Source organism: Lissotriton helveticus, chromosome 10, assembly GCF_964261635.1.
Source record: "Lissotriton helveticus chromosome 10, aLisHel1.1, whole genome shotgun sequence".
Classification (NCBI taxonomy): domain Eukaryota; kingdom Metazoa; phylum Chordata; class Amphibia; order Caudata; family Salamandridae; genus Lissotriton; species Lissotriton helveticus.
This window is the reverse complement of record NC_136071.1, coordinates 140,933,584-140,959,813: the sequence shown is the minus strand read 5'-3', so window position 1 is coordinate 140,959,813 and position 26,230 is coordinate 140,933,584. Positions and strand designations below refer to the sequence as shown.

Genomic DNA, 26,230 nt, shown 5'->3' with positions numbered 1-26,230 from the left:
ATTCCCTTGAAGTCGTCTCACATTCTGTCACTGCCTGGCTAGGGTGACAGCTCCCTGTGTTCGACATTGTGCACAGTTTTCTGTGTGAAAAGATGTATATTTGCACTGAAACTATCGTTTACTTTTTACCTTTCAAAGACATATGAGAAAATTATCTTTAGTTAGAACAACTTTCGTTTGCAGGGTCTGCAGTGCATCGGGTGAAAGGACCTGCTGATTAATGAGCTTGTTGCGTGTCTTGATTAATTCACTACACAGAATACAAAGCATTAGCAAAAATCCAATAGCCATGACTTGCATTTTGAGTCTAAACTAGAGGTGAAAAAACAAAACCACGGTAAAGCCTTAGTAGTGCATTGGGCTATGGTGCATGGGAACCTGGGGATGGTTTTGGTGACCATTGTAAACATTTACGGGCCCGTGGTAAATGATACGGCATCTTTCTTGCAGCTGTTTACTGTATTGCATACCTGGCTGGAGGCTGCGCTTCTATGTGGGGGGGATCTCAACACACACCTTAATCCACAAGTAGATAAATCCAACCCTACTGGAGCACGTACGGTTAAAGTTGCGCAGTGCATACGAGATTTCTTGGAATAGATGGGCCTGATGGATGCCTGGCGGCTGCGCAACGAAGGAGTTCTAGAAGGTACGCATATCACTCCCGCCTTTAATAGCTGGTCTCGCCTGGATTACTGGATACTTAATGGGTAGGCTAACGGATGGGTGAGAGGGTCCACACATTGCCGAGAACCCTATCAGATCATAATCCCGTTGTTCTTACAGTAGCGGTACCCCCCAACTCACACCGACTCTTCACCTGGCGCTTTCGTGCTGACACACTGCTGGACCCAGTTTATGCTGAGACAATTAGGAATGCTATCATACAGTACTTTGAATTGAATACGGGCTCAGTCGACAGCCACGCCACTCTATGGGAAGCCTTTAAGGTGACGATCAGTGGGATGTGCATAAGTACCTCGGCAGGAATTTTACGCGACCTGACAATTGCCACGGGTGGAAGAACAACTAAGGGCTTTACAATCCCAATACACCACTACCCCTTCCTCCGAAACGTTGTTACGTATTTACGAACATGTTGAGGAGTATAACTCGTTAGCGGCTACAGAAGTAAAATATCTATCTAAACGTTATGTAGCTAGAGCGTATGGCGAGGGTGGCAGGCCGGGCAGGGTTTTGGCTAGCAGACTACGGGACAGAACAGATAACCCCCCTATTGATCATATAGTTGATGACGCCGGCGATGACCATTACTCCCAAAGTAGTATTGTAGAGTAATTTCGTTCTTTCTATGAGGCTATATATACGTCCCGGGGAGGTATGCCTGAGGCTGCAATGAACGAATATTTAGCTGATATGGCCTGCGCTTGGTTGTCTGACGTACATAGAAAGTATCTCAGTCTCCCCATAGATGAGGAAGATGTTAAAGAGGCCATTCTCTCATTGCCCAATAAGAAGGCTCCGGGCAAATCAGGTGACCAATTAGGAAATGAATGCACGGGTAGGGACTCTGATGCGCGCGTTTGGTTTAAAACCAAGTGGCGCAATGGGGGAAGTAACACTCTCTTTTTTACGAGATGAAAGCACGGAGCTGTTAAATCGTCCTGGCAGGTACGTTTGGTTGTTGAGATAACGTGGTGATTTTGGGAATTTTGAATGAATGTAAGCATGGAATGGTACAATAAATGGGGTGGCAAGAATGTGGGGTTAAGTGAAGGGCATAATGGATTGAGAGTGGTATTTGTTACATACAAATTTTATGGGAGTGTAAAAATAGGAGGCTGACTGATGATGTGCGATAGGTGGGGGTGTGATTGCAGTGATTAGTATGATTCGTATGTATAATGAGCGACTGGGGGATGAGTTGGGTAAGTTGGAAATTATGAAAGGAGTGAGGTAGGGCGTTTAAGCGTGAGCAGGATGAATGTGGGGAGAAAGAGGATACGAGGTTTGGAGGAACGCTTTGGGCGCGGTGAGTTTAAATGACAGCAGGTTGACCATGGGTGAGAAGTAAGGCATTCATAAAGTTACACGAGACAATAGTGTTATGGAATTGGGTTTTGTTTGATATTTTGGAGGATGACAAACTTATTAATTTGCACGGCAAAGGAAAATAGTACCAATAATACGTTGTTTTCTTAAACAGTTTTTCAAATCATCAATATGTATTACTGAATATGTATAAGTAAGCAGTAATGGTGTAATATTTCATTTGTAGTTACCCCTGAGGAAGGACTTACGCAGTACAAAATACATTGGGTATGAATAAAGAATATGCCTTGTACGAATTATGCATCAGTCATGTTTTTGATAGAGGTCCGGATGGTCACATCAGAAACATATGAAACTTGGAAAATTGCATGATTCCCCACGTGTGCATTGAAGATGGTTGAACATATAAAGATGAACAAAGCATTGATTACTTGGGAAATAATGGACAAACTTCTAAATGTTGTATATTTTCGAATTCAGCTGTGCCTCTGGTTTTGGGGCGTAACGTCGCCCCTTATTCTATGGTTCATTACTTGTGCGCCAAGGGGCAAGGCACGATACTAGTGAGCACGCACTCTTTGATGATCTGAGGATAAAATCGGACGATTACAGAAGAGAATGGTGTGCATCCCAGCATTTTTTGAACATTTAAATGTATGCAGAGGCCCACGACCTGGGTTATCTTCCACCATCCTTCAGGCAAGCCCTGATTATCACCTTGTTAAAAAAGGATAAGCCCTCAACGTGGTGCGAGTCCTATCGCCCGCTCTCCCTGATCAATCTCGACGCAAAGATTTTGGCGAAGGTATTAGCCACTAAACTACAACCTTTGATGCCACTTCTCGTATTACCGGATCAATCCGGATTCATTCCAGACCGCTCTACCTCCCTGAATCTGCGTACGATATTTGCCATGTTCCACGTGCTCAATCCGGAGCTGCCAGCCGTGGCTGTTCTTTTGGACGCAGCCAAGGCGTTTGATTCTATAGAGTGGAAATATATGGTACACATCCTTCATAGGATGGGTTTCCTCCCTGTTTTGGTTCGCTGGATTCAAGTCCTTTACACTGACGCTTCCACGAGAGTCAGAATAGGCGGGCTCACATCAGAACCATTTGGCATTGAGCGTGGTACTAGACAGGGCTGTCCCCCTTTCTTTTTGCTATTGTTTTAGAACCATTGGCTTGCAAAATCCAGCAGTCTCACAGGGCGGCTGCGTTGAATTTTAATAATCGGCCAGTTGGAATTTCCCTCTACGCGGACGATATGGTCCTATATGTACGTGAACCGCAGACCTATTTATCCCCGGTTGTCCGAGAAAACATTAAGTTTGGCTTCTTTTCTGGTTCGCAAATAAATTGGGAGAAATCTGTTCTCATTCCCCTCACGCCTGTCATAGTGTCGCCTCAGGTGGAGTATCCATTGGTGTGGGCGGAAGACCCAGTCAAATATTTAGGTGTATGGATACACCGAGACCCTGAAGTCGTGATCAGAGAAAACTACGGACATGCATATACTGAGCTAGTACAGTTTATATATTTGTTTTGTAATATCCCTGTCCCTCTGACAAAGCATTTTTTTAAAACAGTGCAGACCCAACTGTTGCGATTGGTGTGGTGGACAAAGCCGCCGAGGATAAGCTGGTCCACACTCACACTGCCATTTGAGAAGGGAGGATTTAATGCTCCGGATTTTTATGTGTACTACTTATGCGGGCAGGCTCAGTATGCGTACTTCTGGTTTAAACCTAACAATTTCATCCCGCATGTGGCTGTGGAGGAGGGGGACGCGTATCCTGTACAACTGAAAAGTATTATCACCCACACCAATAGACAGATGCCCAAGTCGGAGATAAACACGATAGACACCACCATCTCCGCTTGGCAAGAGATTGGGAGGCGAGCTCATAAGCTGCCCCTCTATGCTCCTGCACTGCCTATTGAAGGGCACGCTGCTTTTTCATTGGCCGGGGCGCAAGGCCCGAATACAGCCCTCAGGGAGGCGGGTCTCACACACATGAGTGACTTGCATATAGACGGGAAATATATCACGGGTACAGACCTGGACTACATACGAAATCCCACACCACTTTTTCAGTACACTTGTTACAGACTTCGTAGGGCTGTACGAGATCATTACACTAGCTTCCCAGATGAGCCGATAGCGTTGAAGGCGCTACAGTTGGTCATAGTAGCTGAATCGAGAAAGAAAATGCTGACTAGGCTGTATAGGGTGGTGCAGGAGGATATGGTGCACCAGGGGGACAAAAGTTTGGAATGCTGGAACACTGTACTAGATCCGCCGATTACGGAGGAAATATAGGTCCAGATATGCATGTTGACAGGGAGACTGACGTCCAATAGTAACCTACGCATTATTCATGTGAAGTTCCTGCACCAGGTATACCACACAAGATTCAAGCTACACAAGATGGGGCTCAGAGATTCGGACTGCTGCAAACGCTGTGGGCAGGGTGGGGCTGACTTCCTTCACCTTGCATGGCAGTGCAGGCTGGTGCACCAATATTGGGAGGAGGCAGTCTCTCTTATATATACAATGACTGGCTGGATGATTGACTGCACACCACTTGAGTGTTTGCTGGGGTACGTGCCTGGATTGAAAGCTACAGTGGGTTGTTTTGTACAAGTAGCGTTGATGTTGTCAAAGCGGAGGATTCTGTTCACGTGGGATAGTCTACAACGCCCGAGCACTGCTAAGTGGATAAAAGGCATGACATATTGTCGTGAGCAGCTAGAACTATACGCTGAGGAACTACCGGCGGCCTCACGACCTAAAGACATTTGGGCTCCCTTATGGGAATATTAAGTGTCTCAGAGTGAACAAGGTGAGGAGTAGTATGCTGCTAGGTGTCAATTTGAGCCTTCATATCACTGGACAATGTAAGTAGACGAGAAGGGGGGTATGCAGATATGTGTGTTGTTTTAGATCACGATGATGTGCCTGATCATTAATGTATTTTCCAACAGGAAGGGGTTATGTTGGGATTTGTTACACTTTGCGCAATGTCATTGCACTGAATACTTAAGTGATGTATGTACTATGCGCTATTGAAAATGATGAATAAATAAAAAAATATATATATTAAAAAAAAGCCTTAGTAGTGCACAAGTTATGTTATGTTATGTTATGTTATCCAAATTTATTGAGCGCACAGATGCCTCAGCAAAGGGGCGTCCTGGCGCTAGCAGAATAGAAAACCGGATAAAGCAATATCAGAAAGAACAAACACAACAAAACTTAGAGATCCAGAGGAAAAAAAATGACTGTTTTCTGTCTACGCTGCATCTGTGGGATAAATAATTGAATGTACGCATTCCCTGGCAGGTGGAATGATACACAAAACAGCCAATAGCGTTTGGTTTTTCGCAGTGTGATGAGCTTCAATGCAGACAGGGCTCTGAAAAACTTAGCTATGTGGGTGCCAAGAAGGGCAGAGGCACTCAAATGAGAATTTTATTCAGATATAATGTACTGTTTGTGATGATTTCCTGTGCTGCTCCCAAAAAGGAGCCTTCACAGGGCATCAGGGCTCTTCCACGAGATTGAAAGTTGCCATGTCAGGTCTGTCCAGGTCGTCCCTATTGTGGACATGTGCAGGGCTGTGAGGGCATGGGCTTGTGAAGGTACTGTGTCCAGCCCACATCTTCCACAAGACATTGCAGTCTTGATTATGAAGTCTGTAGGGGTGGTCAGTTTGTCATATCCGATCTGCAGAACAATTTTAGAACAGCCACCACTTCATATTGTAGTTTGCTCATTCACCGAGATGATAATTGCCACCACAGACCCTATGTTAATGTCACCTTTTTCCTGTCACCTAATGCCATGGACTGAAAAGTAGAATCAGATGCCCAAATTAAAATGACTTATCAGATCTGAATGCTTCTTAACTTTATTTTGACAATAAAACCAATCCACTTTCTAGTTCCTATAGGCACTACCAGCTGTCAGACGGGAATTGCATGGTTGTATTGGAATGTCTGAACTGTCTGGATAGAAACATAACTAAGAAAATGCTCTAACCTACTGTCTAAGCATTTTAAGAATAATTGCTGATAATAAAGCATTGTTTACAAGTAATAATTCTGGTGGTTTTAGACAAGCATCTGAACTCATTTTTATATGACCTGCTCGCCCTCCACGTGCACTCTCAAATCTACATATTTAATCCTTCTGGATAAACATGAGTGTAATATTAAATGTATATTATGAAAACGTGAGGGGTGAGCTAAGAGTACTTGAGGTAAACCAAGTGGGTTCATTTGTAAATATTGAAGTGTTTGCCATGAAATGGCGTGTTTTTAGCACATCTATTAACTAGAATCTCCACACTGAGTGGTGCTTCACAAGAAAGATGAACAACCCTAGCTTGAAAGTTCTCCATATCTGACATTTATGTCATGGAGCTCATTCCCCCGACAAGTTAAGCAGTAGAGAGGTGCTGGAAATATTTCTACCATGAGTGTTGCTATTTTGACATTCTTCAGGATGCTAAAAGTATCTCAATCATTGTGATCATAAACTTAGTCAATTGTGCTGTAAACCTCTCTTTTACACCAATCCTACTCCTCATGCCTAGACAACGGTTCCATTTTCCGAACTTTCATACGCATGTCCTCTGATGAGCGGGTAGTAGCTAATATATCTTCTTGTGTTCCTTTTCTTTTTTCAGTGGTCTATCTTCAGAGAACAGTGATCTGGTAATGCTGAAATCCTTATTGGCTGGTTTGAGCTTACCTAGTAAGACTGGCAGTTTGGAAAGGACATCAGAAGAAGAGAAAGAAGGTGAGCCTATAGGTTGTTAACCACTTCATAAGCCGGTGATTGTGTTCCAGCCGACTACAAAGGCTAATTATTTGGCATTGTAAACACTGGTATATAGCCACATCATATCTATAATACAAACAGTTTGTGAGATTTGCAAAGTTTTTCACTGGCAAGTAATGTAAAACTTCAAGCAAGACACTATTGTAGGCAGTTGAGCAACAATCTTGCAGTTTCATTATTTTATCCCTGAATACAAATTGTCTTTATCTTCAGATGATTGCAATTTAATCAAGGGGGGTTGGATTTCCTCTTTCTACATTTCCGTTTCAACCTAACCATCTTATAACAACCTAAATATATTAAAATGCTTTTACCTTTTTACGTTGGGTCTGAGTTTGATGTAGAAAGTAAAAAAGTGTCTCAGTGAAACTAAGTCCTCACATAGAATCTTTTGTCTACATACTCATCTGCTTGCTGGGTTTTTTCAGAAAGTATGTTTGTATCTGATTTTCCATTTTCTTTTGCTTTACAGATGAGGCTACTCCAGGGAATCTGCCTCTAGTTAGTATGTCTGTGTTCACTCCTCTAACAGCAGCTGAAATGGCTCCCTATCTAAAGAGGATCTCCAGAAGCCAGACTCTAGAAGGTAATGGGTTACCATAGAATGCACTGCACTATGAGAAAGCTGATTGCTGGAGACAAGCTGTAGTGTTTTTTATTTCTTCATCACAGTTCTGTGGTGTTATTGTCCAGAGTAAGATTGACCGTATGAATGCGTTAACATTTATAAGTAGGAAAGCAATAATGTATCGTCCACTACTTATAGGAAATATATGAATAGCACACATTCTCCATCATTGTATCTTTTTCGGAAGCGCATGCAGTGTAGCAAATACTTTACTTTAGATAGTGGCTTTTTTAACAGTTGTCAAACATTTATTTAGCCTCTCAACCTCCTTAGGCAGAGGTCACTTCTTCTGTGTACGACTGACCTTAGAAATCTCCTGTCGCTATGTGTGTAAAATGAATAGCTTGTACTAAAGTCAGGCTGGTGAACCTCATCTAGTATCCCCCTTTGCAACATAAGCCTTGAAACTGACTTTACCCAGTGCTTACGACCTGTAATAATTACCTGTGTTACTAATACTTGAACTTCTGTTGACGTAGGCCTTACTTATGGCTGTTTGATACAGTGAACAAGTAAAATAACAAAGAGTAAGCAGCTCGCACAACAACAGTTAATTTGAAAGAGAGGAGGGGTGACTGTGTTTTTGATGTCACTGTTAACTAAGAGTTCCTTTTCAATCCCAGTTATGTCGGTGAAAGCCATCCCAAAATGCTTTGTCCATCCATGCAGGGCAAGCCTGCTTTTAAACCCAGGCTTTGAAGTTTTGAAACTTCTGTTTTCAGACATTTGCCTCTTCTTCCTCTGAAGAAAACAGCCAGTATACTGATTTGAAAGGATATTTTATTAATTTTAAGTGTTTCTTGTAGTGATGAACATGTCCTCTTCTAACAACTGCGGAGCACTTTGGTTCATTGACTGATTGATTTGTGTTTTTGACATAAAAAATAGCATAAAAACTTACACAATTGCATATAAAATCTAACATAATTTCATCAAGAATTCAACAAGCAGATTTAGCACAGTTTAAGTATATACCTAAATATTAGGAGATCTATCATACCATCACGTAGATCTCAATCACAAAGCACAGACGTTTGCAACCTAAATACACCAGGAAATTAAAGAATTAAAGATTTGGAGATTAAAACAGTACTTAAATTGTAGACCTTGACACATCACCATACAGACCATTATCGCATTTCACATTTTAAGAATTTGATGACTCAAAAATCAAAGCGGAAGAAGAGAGCAACTGTGAATAGAAAAAAAGGCTCTGCAATTGCTAAAATTTAAATCCTTCCATTATAGGTTAAGAATAGATACATATAGAGTGTAACCTGGGTTAATGCCATCTCATTATTCGGTAGTTCATTTGGTAACGAGCAATGATTTCATATCCTCCTAGAAAGCGCTGTCTCCGTGAATGTTGAGCGAGTCTAATTGCAGAGCTGCACAAACGATGTCGTGTGAGCGGTTGGTGGGATCAAATGAGAAATTACTGTATCTATGCGTAGAGTCTGGCAGTGAGTTAAGTTAAGGGGCATCTCCAGCTTTTTAGATCATTGTGTCCTTCATGGTAATCCATCAGCTGTTAACTTCGCGCATTTATACATTAGGTATATCCTTGTCTAGATTTGGGGAGCTGGATATATTAGAGTTGGGAAGATTTCCAGCATTGTGTTATTTTGGGATGCAACTCGTAAAGTTGAATTAGATACATGTGTGTCTTAGCAGGCTTAAAGGGCTCAGGAGAGCCTGGTGATCTTGCCCGTCGGTGACGAGGGCCTTTTTCCGCTCACCACAGTATAAATGTGCACATAATACAAGACCGGTGCGTTTATGGATTAATACCACTGTTATTTTCCACGAAAGCTACAGGAAAATTGCATTGTTCTACATTTTATTTAGAAAGAGACTGTTAAGAACTTGCACATGCTTATTTCTTCATCTATCACTCAAGACTTCAAGAACCAACTCATAAGTGAAGCTTTTAGTTCCTTTCCTTGGCCCACCTTGAGGGCAAGATTTTCAATATTTCCGACAAATTGGCAACAGTTTGGAAGGGGGCCCTTGTGTCATTGGTTTGGGTTAGGGGCTTCATCCATTTTCCCTTCATTTAGCTTAAAGCCTTGTTCCTAAGAACCAGACACAAGCATAAGAACCAAGTTGATAAACCCAAGAGCGTATTTAAGACAGCCCGTTGGCAATCTATGGGATTTTAGAAGGAGAGCAATAGAGCTATTCATTAGTTAAAAAGAGCAGAGTGTCTCCTTATGTCCCAGAGTATCTTGTATTGTACGTCACCAACAAGAGGTGAAAATGCCTTACTTCATGAATGGTGCTGCTACTCTAGTTCCCCTCAGTTTACCTTTTCTGTTGTTTAGGGTGCATGTGACACATCTAAATATATCATCATTCAACAATAGTTAGATAATATGGATTGCATACAGTGATCTCTGACAACCGAAAGTGCAAGAGGGCAGGCAGTGGATTTTTCTTCCAATCTAATCAGTGAACTGCATGATATTGCTTTCAATGAAGAGAAGGTATTTGACATTAACGTAGCTGATACACCAAAGAAACGGTAGAAATGAATGCAAACCCTAAGTTCTGTGAATTAGTCTGATACTTGGAGACAGTTTGTTTTGTTCATCAGTACAGAATGATGCCTCTCAAATTTTCGCATGCACGTACTATGTGTAGTTGGTGGAGAGTACAAGCTGAAGACTACTGCTCACACTGGCAGCTCAGACATCTACAGCCTGAGAAAGACATATTTCATTCGCAAAAGAAGCACTAGACACAATAACTGCTGAGGTTTGTCTCGGATTGGAAGAGGCTGATAATGGACCCAATTGGTTTTGCTGCTTTACTGAAATTGAAAAGCTGCCTCCTCAAGAGTTTTCTCCTAGGCTGGTTTGACATAGTGGGGGATAAAAGTCTTATCCACTGCCTCTGCAAGCTGTGTGGATTTAGAGGGACACACCCCTCTTTCTCCCTCAACCTTCTCACACACCCACAACTCTCATTATGGGTGATACACTTACATATTCAGGTACCAAGCATGAGGAAAGAGTTTGACTTTTGTGAGACCAATGTTATGAATACAGTTGGTGCGATTACAGTGAGCTCATTTTAAATTTGGTGGCTTTAAGGCGGATCGGAAAAACATTATCTTACACTTTAAAATAATTAAACTTTTGTAAATATCTTTGATACTGTTTATACTGCTGTTAGGTGTTTCCATTATGTCCGTTCTCTTCTGTGTGTGTTATGGTTGTTGTTGGACTGGGCCTACTAAAGTTAAAGTAAGTCCTATTTTAAAACAGAAGGGAAGCTGATTAAAGGGGCCAGTAGTGAGTGCAGTGTTGAAGGCAAAAGGTAATTGATAGAGTGGACTGACAGCAGTGGCATGTAGAGATTAGACTGAGGAGAGGTCAATTGGATGCTGAGCCAACGAGCATAGACCAGAAAAACACACAGAGTAGTAGCAGATATCACGGCGTACCTGTGGGATGACCCTCCACCGGAGGATTGAACTGGTTGACTATGGGTCCCTTTACCTCTTTTATTCACAATGGAACTTGTTTCCCTGTCTTTCCGGCCTCTAAGGTGTTGAGTATATGTTTGAAGACAATGGTTTGAGTGGGGCTGGGTAGAATTAAGGTTTGGATTCTGAGGGGTTTTCATTTTGAACATCTATATTCTTTAACAATTGTGACCTCACCTGCTTAAATGATTCAGTGTCTTCCTTGTTTCTTTCTCAGATATCTTACAGATTCTGGGTGATATTGATGAAATGTCTAAACGTAGACCCGAGATTCTCACCTTCTTTGCTGTGAGTATGCAACATTCTTGAACCAGTCATGGGTTTACTGCTGCTTCCTGGATGGGTGCTGGACTTGACGAAAAGAGCAGAAACTACACCCCAAAGAGTGACTTCCAAGATAATTAATTGGTCACACTGCCAATCTTAGCCTTCACCTCTTTTAAATGCTTTATATACGTCCAGGTAAAATCTAAAACAGGTGGTGTGGGCATTTCTAGCTTTTTTTTTTGACTGCATAGATCTCTGTTCTCAGGAGGCCTCTTCAAACTTTGTTCACAGTGCGGGCAATATGAACAGGGAGCTCTGGGTTTTAATTGGTTAGTCCACAGATCTCTACTGTTCAAATTTATATTAAGTGTTAAAGAAAATCTGGGCACATGGCAGTCGTAGTTTGAAAAGCGTTTAATAACAAAAAATAAAGTGATTCTGTGAATCGCGTAGCTGGCCAGCATGGGGATTCCCTAGCACGTGTGAGTGTGTAAGTTATGTAAACAAGGACAGGGGTCATATTCATATATTTTCATGTTCGAGGCATGTGGGCTGCTGAATTCATATCTATAGCATAGATCGCCGCCTAGTGTTGGGTCCGGATGATTGCACATTGTTGTCCTGGAAGAGTCTTCGAAGTATCACGAGATAGGTGGCTCCTCCCCTGGACTACAGTGTGCATGGGCATCGACTCCATCCCCAGATTGTTTTTTTCCGCCATTGGGTTCGGATGTGATTTCGACAACTCCTGTTCGGAATCGTTATAGAACTTTTTCAAGGCCAAAAGGCCTTCTTCGGACCGTCGGTATTGTTTGCGTTCGGTGGCCGACTATATTCCAACTCGTCGAGTCGGATATCCGGGGGGTCGTGTGACTCTTCGGTGATCGAGGCCCAGTCGACGCAGCAAGACTTCGACGGCATGGAACGGAGTCCGTTCAAGAACTGTCCCGTGTGTGGTTCCAAGTACCCACACATTGACGTCCATCCAGTGTGCAACAAGTGCCTGTCCCCGGACCACGACGAGTCCAACTGTATGGCCTGTTCCAGGTTTCGATCAAAGAAAACGATCAAGATGCGGCGCGTGGCGCGCCTCGAGGCCCAGCGATCGGCTCCAGCACCGGTGGACATCTTCGACGACGCAGAGGCAGACGAACAAGTGCTTCAGCTGCAGATTTCACCTCCATCGGGGGTAGTCGAGTCCGACTACGAGGCGGACGTCGAAGGCCAAGACCTAGAGGAAGTCGTCGATGAGGTAGGGGACGACGACGAAGCATTTGGGGCCATGGAAGATAGCTCGGAGGAAGAGCTATGCCCCGTTCGTACACTTACAAAGGCTCAGGTCGAGGGATCCACGGCCCCGCCTTCTGGCCCGGCTACGGACACCTCAGCGGAGCCGCCATTATCTAGATCGAAACCGAAACTGAAACCATCGGTGTGGACGAAAACAAAGATGGCCGAGGCGCCATCGAAACCGAAGACGTCTGCTCCAACATCAACGCCGTCGTCTTCGGAGGCCTCGAAGCCAAAGAAAGCTGTCGACCAGGCAAAGGTGCCGAAAGTGGTCAAGGAGCCAAGCTCGAAAAAGGCCGCCGAGCCGGTGTCAAGCAAGGCAGTCGAGCCGAAGTCCAAGAAGGCTGTCGAGCCTACATCAGGCAAGTCTGTCGAGCCGCAAGGCAAAAAGCCTGTCGAGACGAAGTCGGCCAAGGGCGCAGGGCCACAATCTGGGGTCCCGACGCCAAAAGTCAGAGATGCCAATCCGAAGCCGTCAGCGGAGACGTCTACGGCCGAGGACAAAGATCGAAGCGCACCGGTCAAGGAAGCTCCTGCGCCTCGAACGGACAAGCAGAAGTCATCAACGCTCGGGTCTTCCCCTGGGGGCGGACCGAGGTCATCAGTCGGGTCGACGAAACCGTCCGCTTCTTTTACGAAGCAGGTCTCGGACTCCCTCAAGCGAATTAAAGACAAGGCTTCAGCATCGGAACCGAGCACACCTTCCGCGCCGAAGCCTGCTGCCCCACCGAAGAAGACTTCGATGCCGATCCTCTACACGTTACCGCCTAAGGTGGCACCAAAGGCCTTCGCACCACTGTCGGTGCCCAAGGACTCGGAAGTGTCGAAGCCAAATCACCCGGGTGGGAGTTTAAGTCATCGACAACCTTTATTAGAAGAGCGGTCGGAGCATTTCATCGATGCCGACACCAGGAGGCTCACGCTTTACAAGAGGAAGATAACATCACAGCCTTTGGAGTCATTTACAATTCCTCTAAAGCGCAAAAAGCCTGCACCAGAAGCTCCAGTCCTGGTTGAACAGATTCTTCCACAGACTATGAGGAATGCAACACGTTCACCCACTTATTCTGATGGAGATGGAGGGGAGCAGGATGAGGAGTACAATTTTCCTGCAAACACAGAGCCTGATGTGCAACAGGACTCGTGGATGGACACAGGTGATCAAGGGGTTCAGCACACAGTCCATGACCCTCAGATTTATAACGTGAAAACGTCTCCCACTGAAGATTCTGCGGCATTTAATGCCTTGATTGAGAGGGCAGCTACAAACCATGATGTGGAAATGCATGCTGACCCTATGGAGGTTGACTTCCTTTTTGACACTTTCTCCACTGCTGAAAAAACTGTCAAAACTCTTCCAATGCTAAAAGGGGTCCTTAAGCATGCTGCGGACATTTTCAAGGAACCCACAAGGTCCAGGGTTGTCAACCCTAGAATAGAGAAAAAATACAGACCGGCACCTGGCGATCCAACCTACATAAAGGGCCAGTTGCCTTTGGACTCTTTAGTGGTCTCTAATGCCCGCAAACGGGCGAACTCGCAAACCACGGGTGAAGCTCCTCCCCCAGACAAAGAGTCGAAAGTGCTGGAGGCATCTGGGAAGAGAGTAGCAGCTCAGGCGGCCAACATCTGGCGCATCTCAAACACGCAGGCACTGTTGGCCAGATACGATAGGGCACACTATGACACCCTAGAGCAGCTGATGCAACACCTTCCAGATCAGTTTAAAGAGGGAGCTGAAATGCTTATCCAGGAGGGAAAGCTCATCTCCAACGCTGCTATAAAGTGTGCGCTGGACGTTGCGGACACAACAGCAAGGGCAATCAACACTAGTGTGATGCTGAGGCGTCAGGCATGGCTCCGCATCTCAGGGTTCAAGCCAGAGATACAGACTACTATCCTCAACCAGCCGGTTAACCCAGATAGGTTATTTGGTCCAGAGGTAGATACCACCCTGGAAAAGATCTAAAAAGATACTTAGACTGCCAAGTCCATGGGTGCTCTCCAATCACAACAGTTTCGAGGGAACACTTTTCTTCACTCAGGCAATCGAGATGTTAACAGAGGACACATGTCGCAGCAGACGCCATTCAATAAGAGTGGGGCGCAATCCTCGTACACCAAGCAGGGTAGAGGTGGATACAGAGGAAACCGTGCCAAGGGTAGAGGCAGAGGCAACAACAGTTCCCGTTCCTCTGCCACAACCAAACAGTGACTCCCTGTCACTGCCCCCCGACCATCCACCACCTGTCGGGGGGAGACTCCAACAGTTCCTGCCGATCTGGAAGTCCATCACCACAGACAGGTGGGTCAGGAAACTTATCCAGTTCGGCTATTGTTTGGAGCTAACATCTACTCCACCCAACATACCCCCAAAACAACGTCCTATGTCGGCAGAGCACTTGCACTTATTGCAGCAAGAGGTTCTTGTGATGCTGCAAAAAGGCGCAATAGAGCTCGTGCCACTGGAGGAAGAATGCACAGGGGTTTATTCCCTGTACTTCTTAATCCCAAAAAAGGACGGATCGCTCAGACCGATTCTAGACCTACGCCCTCTGAACCAGTACATTCTTTCAGAACACTTCCACATGTTAACACTGCAGCAGGTTCTTCCATTGTTAAACCAGGGAGACTTCCTCGCAACCTTGGACCTCAAGGATGCTTATTTTCACATACCACTCCATCCATCCCACAGGAAATACCTCAGGTTCACCATCCACAACCGGCATTACCAGTTCAAGGTCCTCCCTTTCGGAGTGACCACTGCCCCCAGAGTGTTCACAAAATGTCTGGCGACAGTAGCGGCGCATCTCAGGAGACAGAGCATACATGTCTACCCTTATCTAGACGACTGGCTGGTTCAAGCAAAATCGGCCCAGCAGTGCGCCGCAGACATGTCCCACACCATTCACCTCCTTCACAGTCTGGGGTTTTCACTGAACTATCCAAAGTCGCACCTGCAGCCAGCCCATGTGCAGCAGTATTTGGGCGCAACGATAGATACTCTGGCAGCCACCGCTCAGCCAAACCCAGTGAGAGTCGACAACATCCAGTCGCTCATTCAAAGGTTCAGACCGCAACTCTCACTCCCGGCGAGGGTGTTCATGCAGCTGATAGGCATGATGGCCTCCTGCATCTTCATAGTCCCGCACGCACGGTTGCATATGCGTCCGCTCCAAGAATGCTTGGCACATCAGTGGACTCAGGCTCAAGGACAGTTGAAAGACCTAGTGTTGGTGACCGGTCGGGCATACAACTCTCTGCATTGGTGGAATCCACACAACCTTTGCAAGGGCCGACCGTTCCAAGAGCCTGTGCCACAGATTATCCTCACAACGGACGCATCTCTCCAGGGATGGGGAGCTCATGTGCTCCACTACACGGTGCAGGGACTATGGACGACGCAGCAAAAGAAGATGCACATCAACTACCTAGAACTGATGGCAATCTTCATGGCACTCAAGTCCTTCAAAGTACATCTGTGCAACAAAGTCGTGTTGATCCGGACGGACAACATGACAGCCATGTACTACATACAAAAGCAGGGAGGTACACACTCTCCACAGTTGTCTCATCTGGCTCAGAGCGTGTGGAAGTGGGCCATTCAGAGGAACATCTTCCTCATGGCGGAACACCTCCCGGGAAAGGACAATCAGATGGCGGATCTGCTCAGCAGATTCAGCCACCAGATGCACGAGTGGGAGTTACATCCATCAGTACTCCGCCCGTACTTCCAGCAGTGGGGTCATCCAGAGATAGACCTGTTTGCCACAAGGGAAAACGCAAAATGCCAAAGCTTTGCCGCCAGGTTCCCTCACCCACAGTCGCAGGGCAATGCGATATGGATGAACTGGTCAGGCAGATTTGCGTACGCTTTTTCCCCAGCACCTCTCATACCGCTGGTGGCACGAAAGCTAAAGCAACACTCGATGACGCTCATCCTGGTTGCTCCAACGTGGGCACGCCAACCATGGTACACCACGTTTCTAGAACTCTCCGTGGTACCGCATCAAAGGCTGCACCTCACACCCAGGCTCTTGACGCAGAACCATGGCGACATTCAGCATCCAGATCCGCAACAGCTCAATCTGGCGATCTGGCTCCTGAAATCTTAGAGTTTGGCTACCTTGATTTGCCTCCTGAATGCATGGACATCATCCGGGAGGCAAGAAAGCCCACTACCAGAGCTTGCTATGCGGCAAAATGGAAGCGGTTTGTCATTTACTGTACAGAACACAATATCAACCCGCTAGATGCATCCATTCCTAATATCATCTGCTATTTGTTACATCTTTACAAATGCAATCTAGCATATGCTTCCATTCCGATACACTTATCCGCCATAGCGGCTTATCTCCAAAACAGGCAGCATCTCTCTGTTTTCAGGGTGCCTGCCATTAAAGCATTCCTGGAAGGTCTGAAGCGGGTCATCCCTCCCAGGACCCCACCAGCCCCTGTGTGGAACCTCAATGTGGTCCTCACCAAATTAATGGGTCCCCCGTTTGCGCCTCTACATTCATGTGAGATTCAGTTCTTAACATGGAAGGTGGCTTTTCTCATTGCCATCACGTCTCTCAGACGTGTTAGTGAGCTGCAAGCGCTCACAATACAGGAGCCATTTATACAAATTCATTCAAACAGGGTGGTGCTGCGCACTAACCCCAAGTTTCTTCCTAAGGTGGTGTCGCAGTTTCATGTCAATCAAACCATCGAACTGCCCGCATTCTTTCCAAACCCTGAAACAGTAGCAGAAAGAATGCTCCACACGCTTGATGTCAAAAGGGCGTTTATGTGCTACATTGACAGCACCAAAATATTTAGAAAGACACAACAACTCTTTGTTGCCTTCTCAGCCCAGCAGAAAGGCAACCCCATTTCCAAAGCTGGAATAGCCAGGTGGATCGTTAAATGTATTCAGATTTGCTATCACAAAGCTAAGCGCACTTTAACGGTCCCCCCCAGGGCACACTCCACACGCAAGTTGGGGGCCTCCATGGCATTCCTAGGTGATATTCCTTTGGAAGACATTTGTAGAGCAGCCACATGGTCTACACCACATACATTTACTAAACATTACTCTGTAGATGTGCATTCCAAACAGCAGGCAGCTGTAGGACAGGCTGTTCTTAAAACACTTTTTCAGACTTCTGCAGCTGGCACGGGCGCCCGCCGTTAATGGAGGGACTGCTATGTATTCTATGCTATAGATATGAATTCAGCAGCCCACATGCCTCGAACTGAATATGCTACTTACCATTATGCATCTGTTCTTGGCATGTAGGGCTGCTGACATTCATATCGCCCGCCCTCCTCCCCGGCGCCCGTAGCGGCTGCAGACTTTTCTTGCATTCAATCTTAAGCATGGCCATCGCTTACACTATTACTCTCCATCTTTGCCACAATGGCTAAAAACAATCTGGGGATGGAGTCGATGCCCATGCGCACTGTAGTCCAGGGGAGGAGCCACCTATCTTGTGATACTTTGAAGACTCTTCCAGGACAACAATGTGCAATAATCCGGACCCAACACTAGGCGGCGATCTATGCTATAGATATGAATGTCAGCAGCCCTACATGCCAAGAACAGATGCATACTGGTAAGTAGCATATTCAACTTATGGCTCCAATTAAGATTATGTGACAAAACTAGAACAAAGAGTACACACAGGATCTGAAGTCATGAAATACTGTATAAGCAACCTTCAAATGTAAACTTTCAGCAGTGAGCAAGATATTAAATAATTTCAAACCTATCCTCTATCTCAATCAGGTGAACAAACTATGTTATCCATTGGATCAGATGCAACCTTTTTAGGTACTGATGTTAAACACAGTAACCGACAAAGCTTATGCCAACGAGGACAGAGTGATGGCATTTCAGAGGCTGCTCCCTCTTTATTAGACATCACGTCCTCTGACAGAAAGAACAATCATTACATTGTTAGGGATGAATGCTCTGTGCATTGCTATAGTGCTGCACTCTCGACTGCGCGTGTCCATTACAGAAGTGTCTATCCAGGCAATTGTCATATGGGAAGAACTAATATTTGTAGAGCCCAGTGTTCAGCGCAGTTTTAGAGCCTAGGGTTCAGCACAATCTCAAATGGTGGAAGTAGGAAGCTGGCTCTCTGTATACTGTACCAAAACGAGGTACTCTGTGCAGAGAGTCCAGGCAACCCTGATTGGTTCACAGAGTCAAAAATTATGAACCTAAACTACTCACCCGCACTACCACAAAAGAGAGCATTTAGTGTTATCTGAGGGGTAGTATTAAGCATTTGTTGTACTCACAGAAATAATAAATGAGAGACACACTCAAGAATAAATCCGAGACCATTTAGAAAAATAAGTCATAATTTTATGTAAATTTTGATGCTATGAACTGCGTTATCAAGTAAGTACTTTATTAAATATCGATTTTTACAGCTAAGTAAAATGTTCACTTAAATGCGTCTTTACGCAGCAATACTTTCCTATGGGAAAAAAGGCATTTGTTGCATAGTTATTTACAGTCGGTTTCTGGGGTCTCCTTCTGGACTTGGGGTCGTAGGGGGCCAAGGTCCACAGTACCACCAGCAGTTACTAGTTACCTGCCCTGGGGCAAACGGGTGCAGAGGTCTTGGTTGGATTGGTAACTTTCCATTCTACGCCGGTAGAAAGAAGGGGGGCCACCTATAAACAGTCTGCAGAGAGGGACTTGGGGACAAGTCCGAGAGCTCCCAACTGAGTCTCCGGTCCCAAGGGTACTGGGAGCATGGGGGGGACAGCTGGTTTTTGGGTACCTGGGCTAGGACGTTTGGGTGTAGAGTAGATAGGTTGGCTGGGCTCTGTGCATCCAAGCCCCTCGCGGTTGTCAGTCTCGCCGGTTGAGGGGATATAGATTAGGAAAGCTGGGCCACTCTGGAAGTGGGTCTCTATGGTGCCGACGTCCCTCGACGACTCCTTGGTCTCGGTGCTATTAGAGTCCCCACTGGACTTAAACAAGCCTTGTTTGCTGAAAGGATTCCGATATCCCGGGTATTGGTGCTGTGTGGCTCCAGTCGGTCCAGGTGTGTCCTCACTTGGTGGGGGGGGGACATCTGTCCTTCAGGAGCACAGGCACCTCTTCTCCGGGGCCTGCTGCGTTGGACTAGCCCTGCAGGGAGTGACAACACGGTAAACCGGACTCTGCTTCTTCAGTTCCTGCGGACTGCAGGGGAATAGCTCCTCCACTGCAAGGGAGATTGCTGGCAATTTGCGAAAGGTTGGCAGTCTACCTGGGTTCTTGGCAAATACTCAGCTGCAGGATGAGTCACTTAGTCATGACTATCGATGCTGGTGCAGGCAGGCAGGGTTTGGCGCCACAGAAGTCTTCAGTTCTATCTTTCTGGCAACTCTTCTTCTAGATCCATCAAAGTTCCTGGCATCAGGGGTGACTCTAAATACTCAATTTAGGGGCATTAAGCTGAGTGACATGTAGTAGCCAATTGGCTACTTACCTTTAGGGCGACTGCACCCTCTATATGACCACTTTCTGTGGGAAGTGGGCATAACCTGACCCAGTGAGCCTAACTCCACCAAAACATAAGATGGTGGCATTCTAGTTTTTGGTTCACCTCAGATAGACCACCATAGGGGTGTAACTAGACTGATTGGGAACACACCTCCTGACTAGCTAATTTCCCACCTGTCCTGGTGGCAAATTGGCCTCAGGGGGTGGCATCTCCCAAGTCTGGGGCGAAGGCGGGCCACATATCAAAGACGGAAGAGGCTTTTGAAGCCTCCTTCCTTGATATACTGAATATTTAGCCATCCTGCTTGAAGAAGGTGAGAACACCTCTGGGCAGAGCAGGTATTGTTTCTGCCCTCAGACAGCATGGGCTCTCAACTTCAGGGGGTCAGAAATCTATCTGTGGAGGCAAGCTGTTCTACACAAGTCAGCCAGTACATAAGAGGTTGGTAGGCTTTCATGAGGCCCCTCTAAGGTGTCCTCCTTGTGCATGTATTAATAAAGTAATCACTGGAATCAATGTGGGCCTATTAATACACCTGTTGCGCACCGACAGCTCGAATCGACGCAGAGCCGCAAGCAGCCCAGTGATCCAACAAAATTGGACGGATCGAAGACTGCAACACCCTCAAAAAAGGTCGGTTTGTCTCCACTGCTTACACAACCTATTAAATATGGACTGCCCCCGACCGCTCGACCAAAAAACTTCGAGCCACAAAAGGGCACCGACACAACCAAGAAAGTGTCAGTAGTTTCAAGGACTCAGTCCGCTGAGGAGGAGGTAATGTTCCAAGCACCCTCCAATGACAATCAATCAAAACTGTTCATCGACTCGGATTCTGGTAGACTCACCATTTATAAACGGAAAATAGTTCCAGAAACTCCTTTGGAGTCATACAAAATCCCTCTGAAAAGGAAAAGAGACTCGGCAACCTCACCTGTTCTTTCTGAGCCTGTGGAGTCCTATGAACAAGACTATTCCTATTCGCCCACACGCACCTATGTGGATATAGGGGAGGGATATAATGAAGATGAGTTCAATTATCCTGCTGACACAGATCAGGATGAACAGCAGACCTGGACTGACCCTGTTGACCCTGGTGAGCCACACACCACGCCTGACACTCAGTCCTATACCATCAAAACCTCGCCTACTGAAGATACTGCTGCGTTTAACGCTTTGATTGAAAGGGCAGCCAAAAACCATGATGTAGACAAGCATGCTGACACAGTAGAGGAGGACTTTTTGTTTGATACTTTCTTAACTTCAGAAAGATCAGAAAAAACATTGCCTATGCTGAAGGCTGTCCTTAAACACGCTACTGACAGCTTCAAGGAGACCACAAGGGCACGGGTTGTAAACCCAAGGATTGAAAAGAAGTACCGGCCTGCACCTGTGGACCCTACGTACATCAAAGGCCAGCTCCCGTTAGACTCCCTCGTGGCGGCTAATGCTCGTAAAAGGGCAAACTCTCAAACCAGTGGTGATGCTCCCCCTCCGGACAAAGAATCCAAAATCTTTGAAGCATCTGGCAAGCGAGTAGCAGCTCAAGCAGCAAATATTTGGAGGATCTCCAATACACAGGCCCTATTAGCCAGATATGATTTGGCGCACTACGACACGTTAGAGCAGCTACTACAACACCTGCCTGAGGCTTATAAGGAGGGAGCAGAAATGCTAATACAGGAGGGGAAATTAATTTCAAATGCGTCCATCAAGTGTGCGCTAGATGCAGCAGACACGGCAGCTAGGGCCATAAACACAAGTGTGATGCTTAGAAGGCATGCCTGGCTACGCATCTCTGGTTTTAAGCCGGAGATACAAACTACTTTGCTCAACCAGCCGGTTAACCCTGATTTTCTCTTTGGGCCTGATGTAGACACAACCCTTGAGAAAAATAAACAAGCATTTACAATGCAACGGTTTCGCCTTTGCAAAAGTTAGAGCTATTGGCATTTTAAATGACAACATTTTTATTTATGTGTTGTTTTTGAAAACAGATAAATAAATGGCATTGTCATTTACAATGCCAATAGCTTAATCTCTCGCAAATGCCACACCCACAGAGAGCCCCCCCACACACACACACAGAGCCCCCCCACACACACACCCACAGAGCCCCCCCACACACCCACACAGAGCCCCCCACACACCCACACAGAGCCCCCCACACACAGCCCCCCCACACACCCACACAGAGCCCCCCACACACTGCGAGCCCCCCCCCACACACCCACACAGAGCCCCCCCAACATTGGGTGCTCACCAGCATACATGTGTAGTATAGTACAATACAAAAAGTACAATATCACCCTCTAAATAGCCTACTTTAGAACTATTGACGTGATCAGTTATGTATCCCCCCCATCTTAGATCAAAGAGACACACAATCCCAGTTTTGGGTTTCCCATTATCCGGCAATGTATCATAGCGCTTCGAAACATTTTATGGTCAGAGTACAACGCTTCATTATATAGCCTCTTAACAATATGCTGGGATGTCAGCACTGTAACCCTGTGCTGGCTTGTCGCAATGCCTTCCCGACTCAAACAAAGCAATGTGTGTCCTGCTAGTTAAGACAGCAGAGTGGGTTAATGCTCCTGGCACGCAATTCAGCGGGCAACGTGCCAGTTACTGACTGAAACGTACGTTACCCTACTCAAGGTACTTATTGTATCGACCACTGAAGGGTGAAATGCTGAGTCAGTGACGACACGATTGAAGGAGCGCCTAGATTTCCACTGCATGTGCATTAACCCTTCATGTATCATGACTTCTTAGAGGGGGGTTGAGGATTAAGTTGAGGGGGTGCATGTCAGTGGAATAGCCTGGTTTGTTCTGAGGTGCAGTCTATAGCGGCATGAAGCCCCGTTGACACCCTGTGAACAGATCCGACAGTTGGCCAGTTGTCTAACCCAGACTCTCTGGGGCGCATGAGCTGTGCTCGTCCGGATGAACCAAGGTGCAAAATGCACCAAGCTCTCCCTTCTCTCGGAGGACGCTGTCTGGTAGTCACTTGAATGTTCTCCCCACTTGGAGCGTGTTTTACCCCACAAAAAACTTCCAAATTTCAGGAAATTAAAATTATATTGACTCAGAAGGAGTTCATCATATCAACACGGAACAACCATCAGAAAATGTCCATTTTAATATCGGTGCTACGTTATAAGTTTTCCACCAGTCCAAACATATTCTTGGAGTAAAGTATGCAATTTGGTAGTGCTCGCCATACCTTGCCCTTGCGCACCATGGTTGCGGGGCTCTTCCCACCGAGAGGAGGCTATCCAGACGTCGCAGGGCGGACTCCCACGGTGCCAGCCGCCAGGACCCAACACGAGGCCTCTACAGACACATGGAGGGTGTAGTGGAACTTCCGGTTTGCGATTATAGGATCGTGAGATGTACTTCCGGTATGCACCAAGATGGCTGCTGCTGAGTCAGTTTGACCCGTTTCAAGATGACTGCGGCTTTAAGCGCGATCTTCTTCAACATGGCGCTTCCAAATGGCCTCTCAAAAGTAATAAAGCACCAGGTTTGTCGATCCTAGAGGAAAAGAAACCCCGGGCTGTCACAGGCCTACAGTTGAAGTCTCCGGGCAATATAAAACAAGGAAAGGCACGGACAGCGGGAGGGGGGCAGGAAAGGCACGGACAGCGGGAGGGGGGGCGGGAAAGGCACGGACAGCGGGAGGGGGGCAGGAAAGGCACGGACAGCGGGAGGGGGGCGGGAAAGGCACGTACAGCGGGAGGGGGGGCGGGAACAGCAAACGGCAAGAAAAAGCACTCACCTGGACTTCTTCCGGCGGCGGTCGGCCTGCAATGACCAAAACAAACCTTCCCCCCAAAAAAAAATAGGAACCGCCCACCACCGCAATGACGTTGTCAAAGGGGCAGGATGAGTAAAAATGGCCGGAACGCCCACGAATCTGCTCCGGCCATGACGGACAGATCTCTGTTCCAATGGCTAGCCTCCATTTATGGAGCTAGCCAATGGAACAGAGGGGCGGGACATGAGTACATATCTCTAGACATAGAATTTCGCCCTGCGCGAAAGTCTGCTTGCGCAGCTTTCGGCGAGGCGAAACCTAAAAAGACACTGAGACAGCAAAATCCATGGGGGCTCTGCAGTCACAACAGTTCAGGGGCGGTTCCTTTTGTCGCTCCGGTAACAGGGGAGCCTCCAGAGGTCAAGCATCACAGCAAGCCCAATACAACAGAGGGGGCACGCAGACCAACTATAACAAGAACAATAGGGGTGGCTATCGTGGGAACAGCACCAAAGGCAGAGGACGCGGAAATAATAATGCCAGATCCTCCGCCAGCAATAAACAGTGACGCCTTGTCACTGCCCCCCGACCATATAACACCAGTCGGGGGAAGACTTCAGCAGTTCCTGCCAGTCTGGGAAGGCATAACCACAGACAGGTGGGTGAGAGACCTTATCCAATACGGCTATTGTCTAGAACTGACCTCCACTCCACCCAACATACCCCCAAGGCATCGTCCTATGTCCGCAGAGCACATGCACTTATTGCAGCAAGAAGTACTCTGCATGCTGCAAAAAGGGGCCATAGAACTCGTGCCTTTAAATCAGCAGGGTACAGGGGTGTACTCACTGTACTTCTTACTCCCAAAAAAGGACGGGTCTCTCAGGCCCATTCTAGACCTCAGACCCCTGAACCAGTACATCTTGTCAGAACATTTTCACAGGCTGACTTTACATCAAGTTCTACCATTGCTCAGTCAGGGCGACTTCCTAGCAACCCTAGACCTAAAAGACGCATATTTCCACATTCCCATTCACCCAGGACACAGGAAATATCTCAGGTTCACCATAAACAACCAGCATTACCAGTTCAAGGTCCTGCCTTTCGGGGTCACTACTGCCCCCAGGGTGTTCACCAAGTGCTTAGCGACAGTGGCGGCGCACCTTCGGAGACAACACATCCATGTCTATCCTTATGTGGACGACTGGCTTGTTCAGGCCAAGTCAGCCCAGCAATGTGCCAGCCACATGTCCCGCACAATTCACCTCCTACACAGTCTAGGATTTTCACTAAATTACCCAAAATCACACCTTCAACCCGCACATGTACAACAGTACCTGGGTGCGACAATCAACACTCTAACAGCGACAGCGCACCCAAACTCTGCCAGAGTCAACAGCATGCAATTGCTCATTCAAAAATTCAGGCCCCACCACTCGCTCCCAGCGCAGGTATTCATGCAGCTGATAGGTATGATGGCCTCCTGCATCTTTATAGTCCCTCACGCAAGGCTACACATGCGTCCACTTCAGGAGTGCTTAGCACGACAGTGAAACCAGGCTCAAGGACATCTGAAAGACCTAGTGTTGGTGCCCGGTCGTGCATACAACTCTCTGCATTGGTGGAACACACAAAACCTTTGCAGGGGACGACCGTTCCAAGAGCCTGTACCACAGATAGTGCTGACAACGGACGCATCTCTCCAGGGTTGGGGAGCGCATGTCCTCCATTATACAGTGCAGGGACTATGGACAGCGCAGTAGCAAAAGATGCATATCAACCTGTTGGAGCTCATGGCGATTTTCATGGCAATGAAGGCCTTCACACTGCATCTGTGCAACAAAGTCGTGCTGATCCGGACGGACAACATGACTGCCATGTATTTCATCCAGAAGCAGGGAGGCACGCACTCTCCACAATTGTCTCATCTAGCCCAGAGCATGTGGAAGTGGGCCATTCAAAGGAACATGTTCCTCATGGAGGAACATCTCCCAGGCAAAGACAACCAGATGGCGGACCTGCTCAGCAGGCACAGCCACCAGATGCACGAGTGGGAGATACACCCCTCAGTGCTCCAACCATATTTCCAGCAGTGGGGTCAACCAGAGATAGACCTATTCGCCACAAAGGAAAACGCAAAATGCCAAACCTTCGCCGCCAGGTTCCCACACCCGCAGTCTCAGGGCAATGCGATATGGATGAACTGGTCAGGCAGATTTGCGTACGCCTTTCCTCCAGCACCACTCATACCGCTAGTGGCACGCAAACTGCGGCAGCACTCCATGACGCTCATCCTAGTTGCTCCAACGTGGGCACGGCAAGTGTGGTACACCACGTTCCTAGAACTTTCAGTGGTGCCTCACCAACGGCTGCGACTCAAGCCCAGTCTCCTCATTCAGAACCGTGGAGACATTCAGCACCCAGATCCGCAACAGTTG

The 26,230-nt window shown here is 46.8% G+C and overlaps 1 protein-coding gene across 1 annotated transcript in view; it reads left to right on the top strand.

The window, feature by feature from the left end:
* The window catches only part of INTS1 (integrator complex subunit 1), a 526,883-nt gene that overhangs the window by 464,677 nt on the left and 35,976 nt on the right, over window positions 1-26,230 (top strand). The window contains 3 exon segments of the mRNA XM_078664951.1: window positions 6,707-6,819; window positions 7,334-7,447; window positions 11,197-11,267. Coding sequence (XP_078521077.1) covers window positions 6,707-6,819; window positions 7,334-7,447; window positions 11,197-11,267 — 298 coding nt within the window.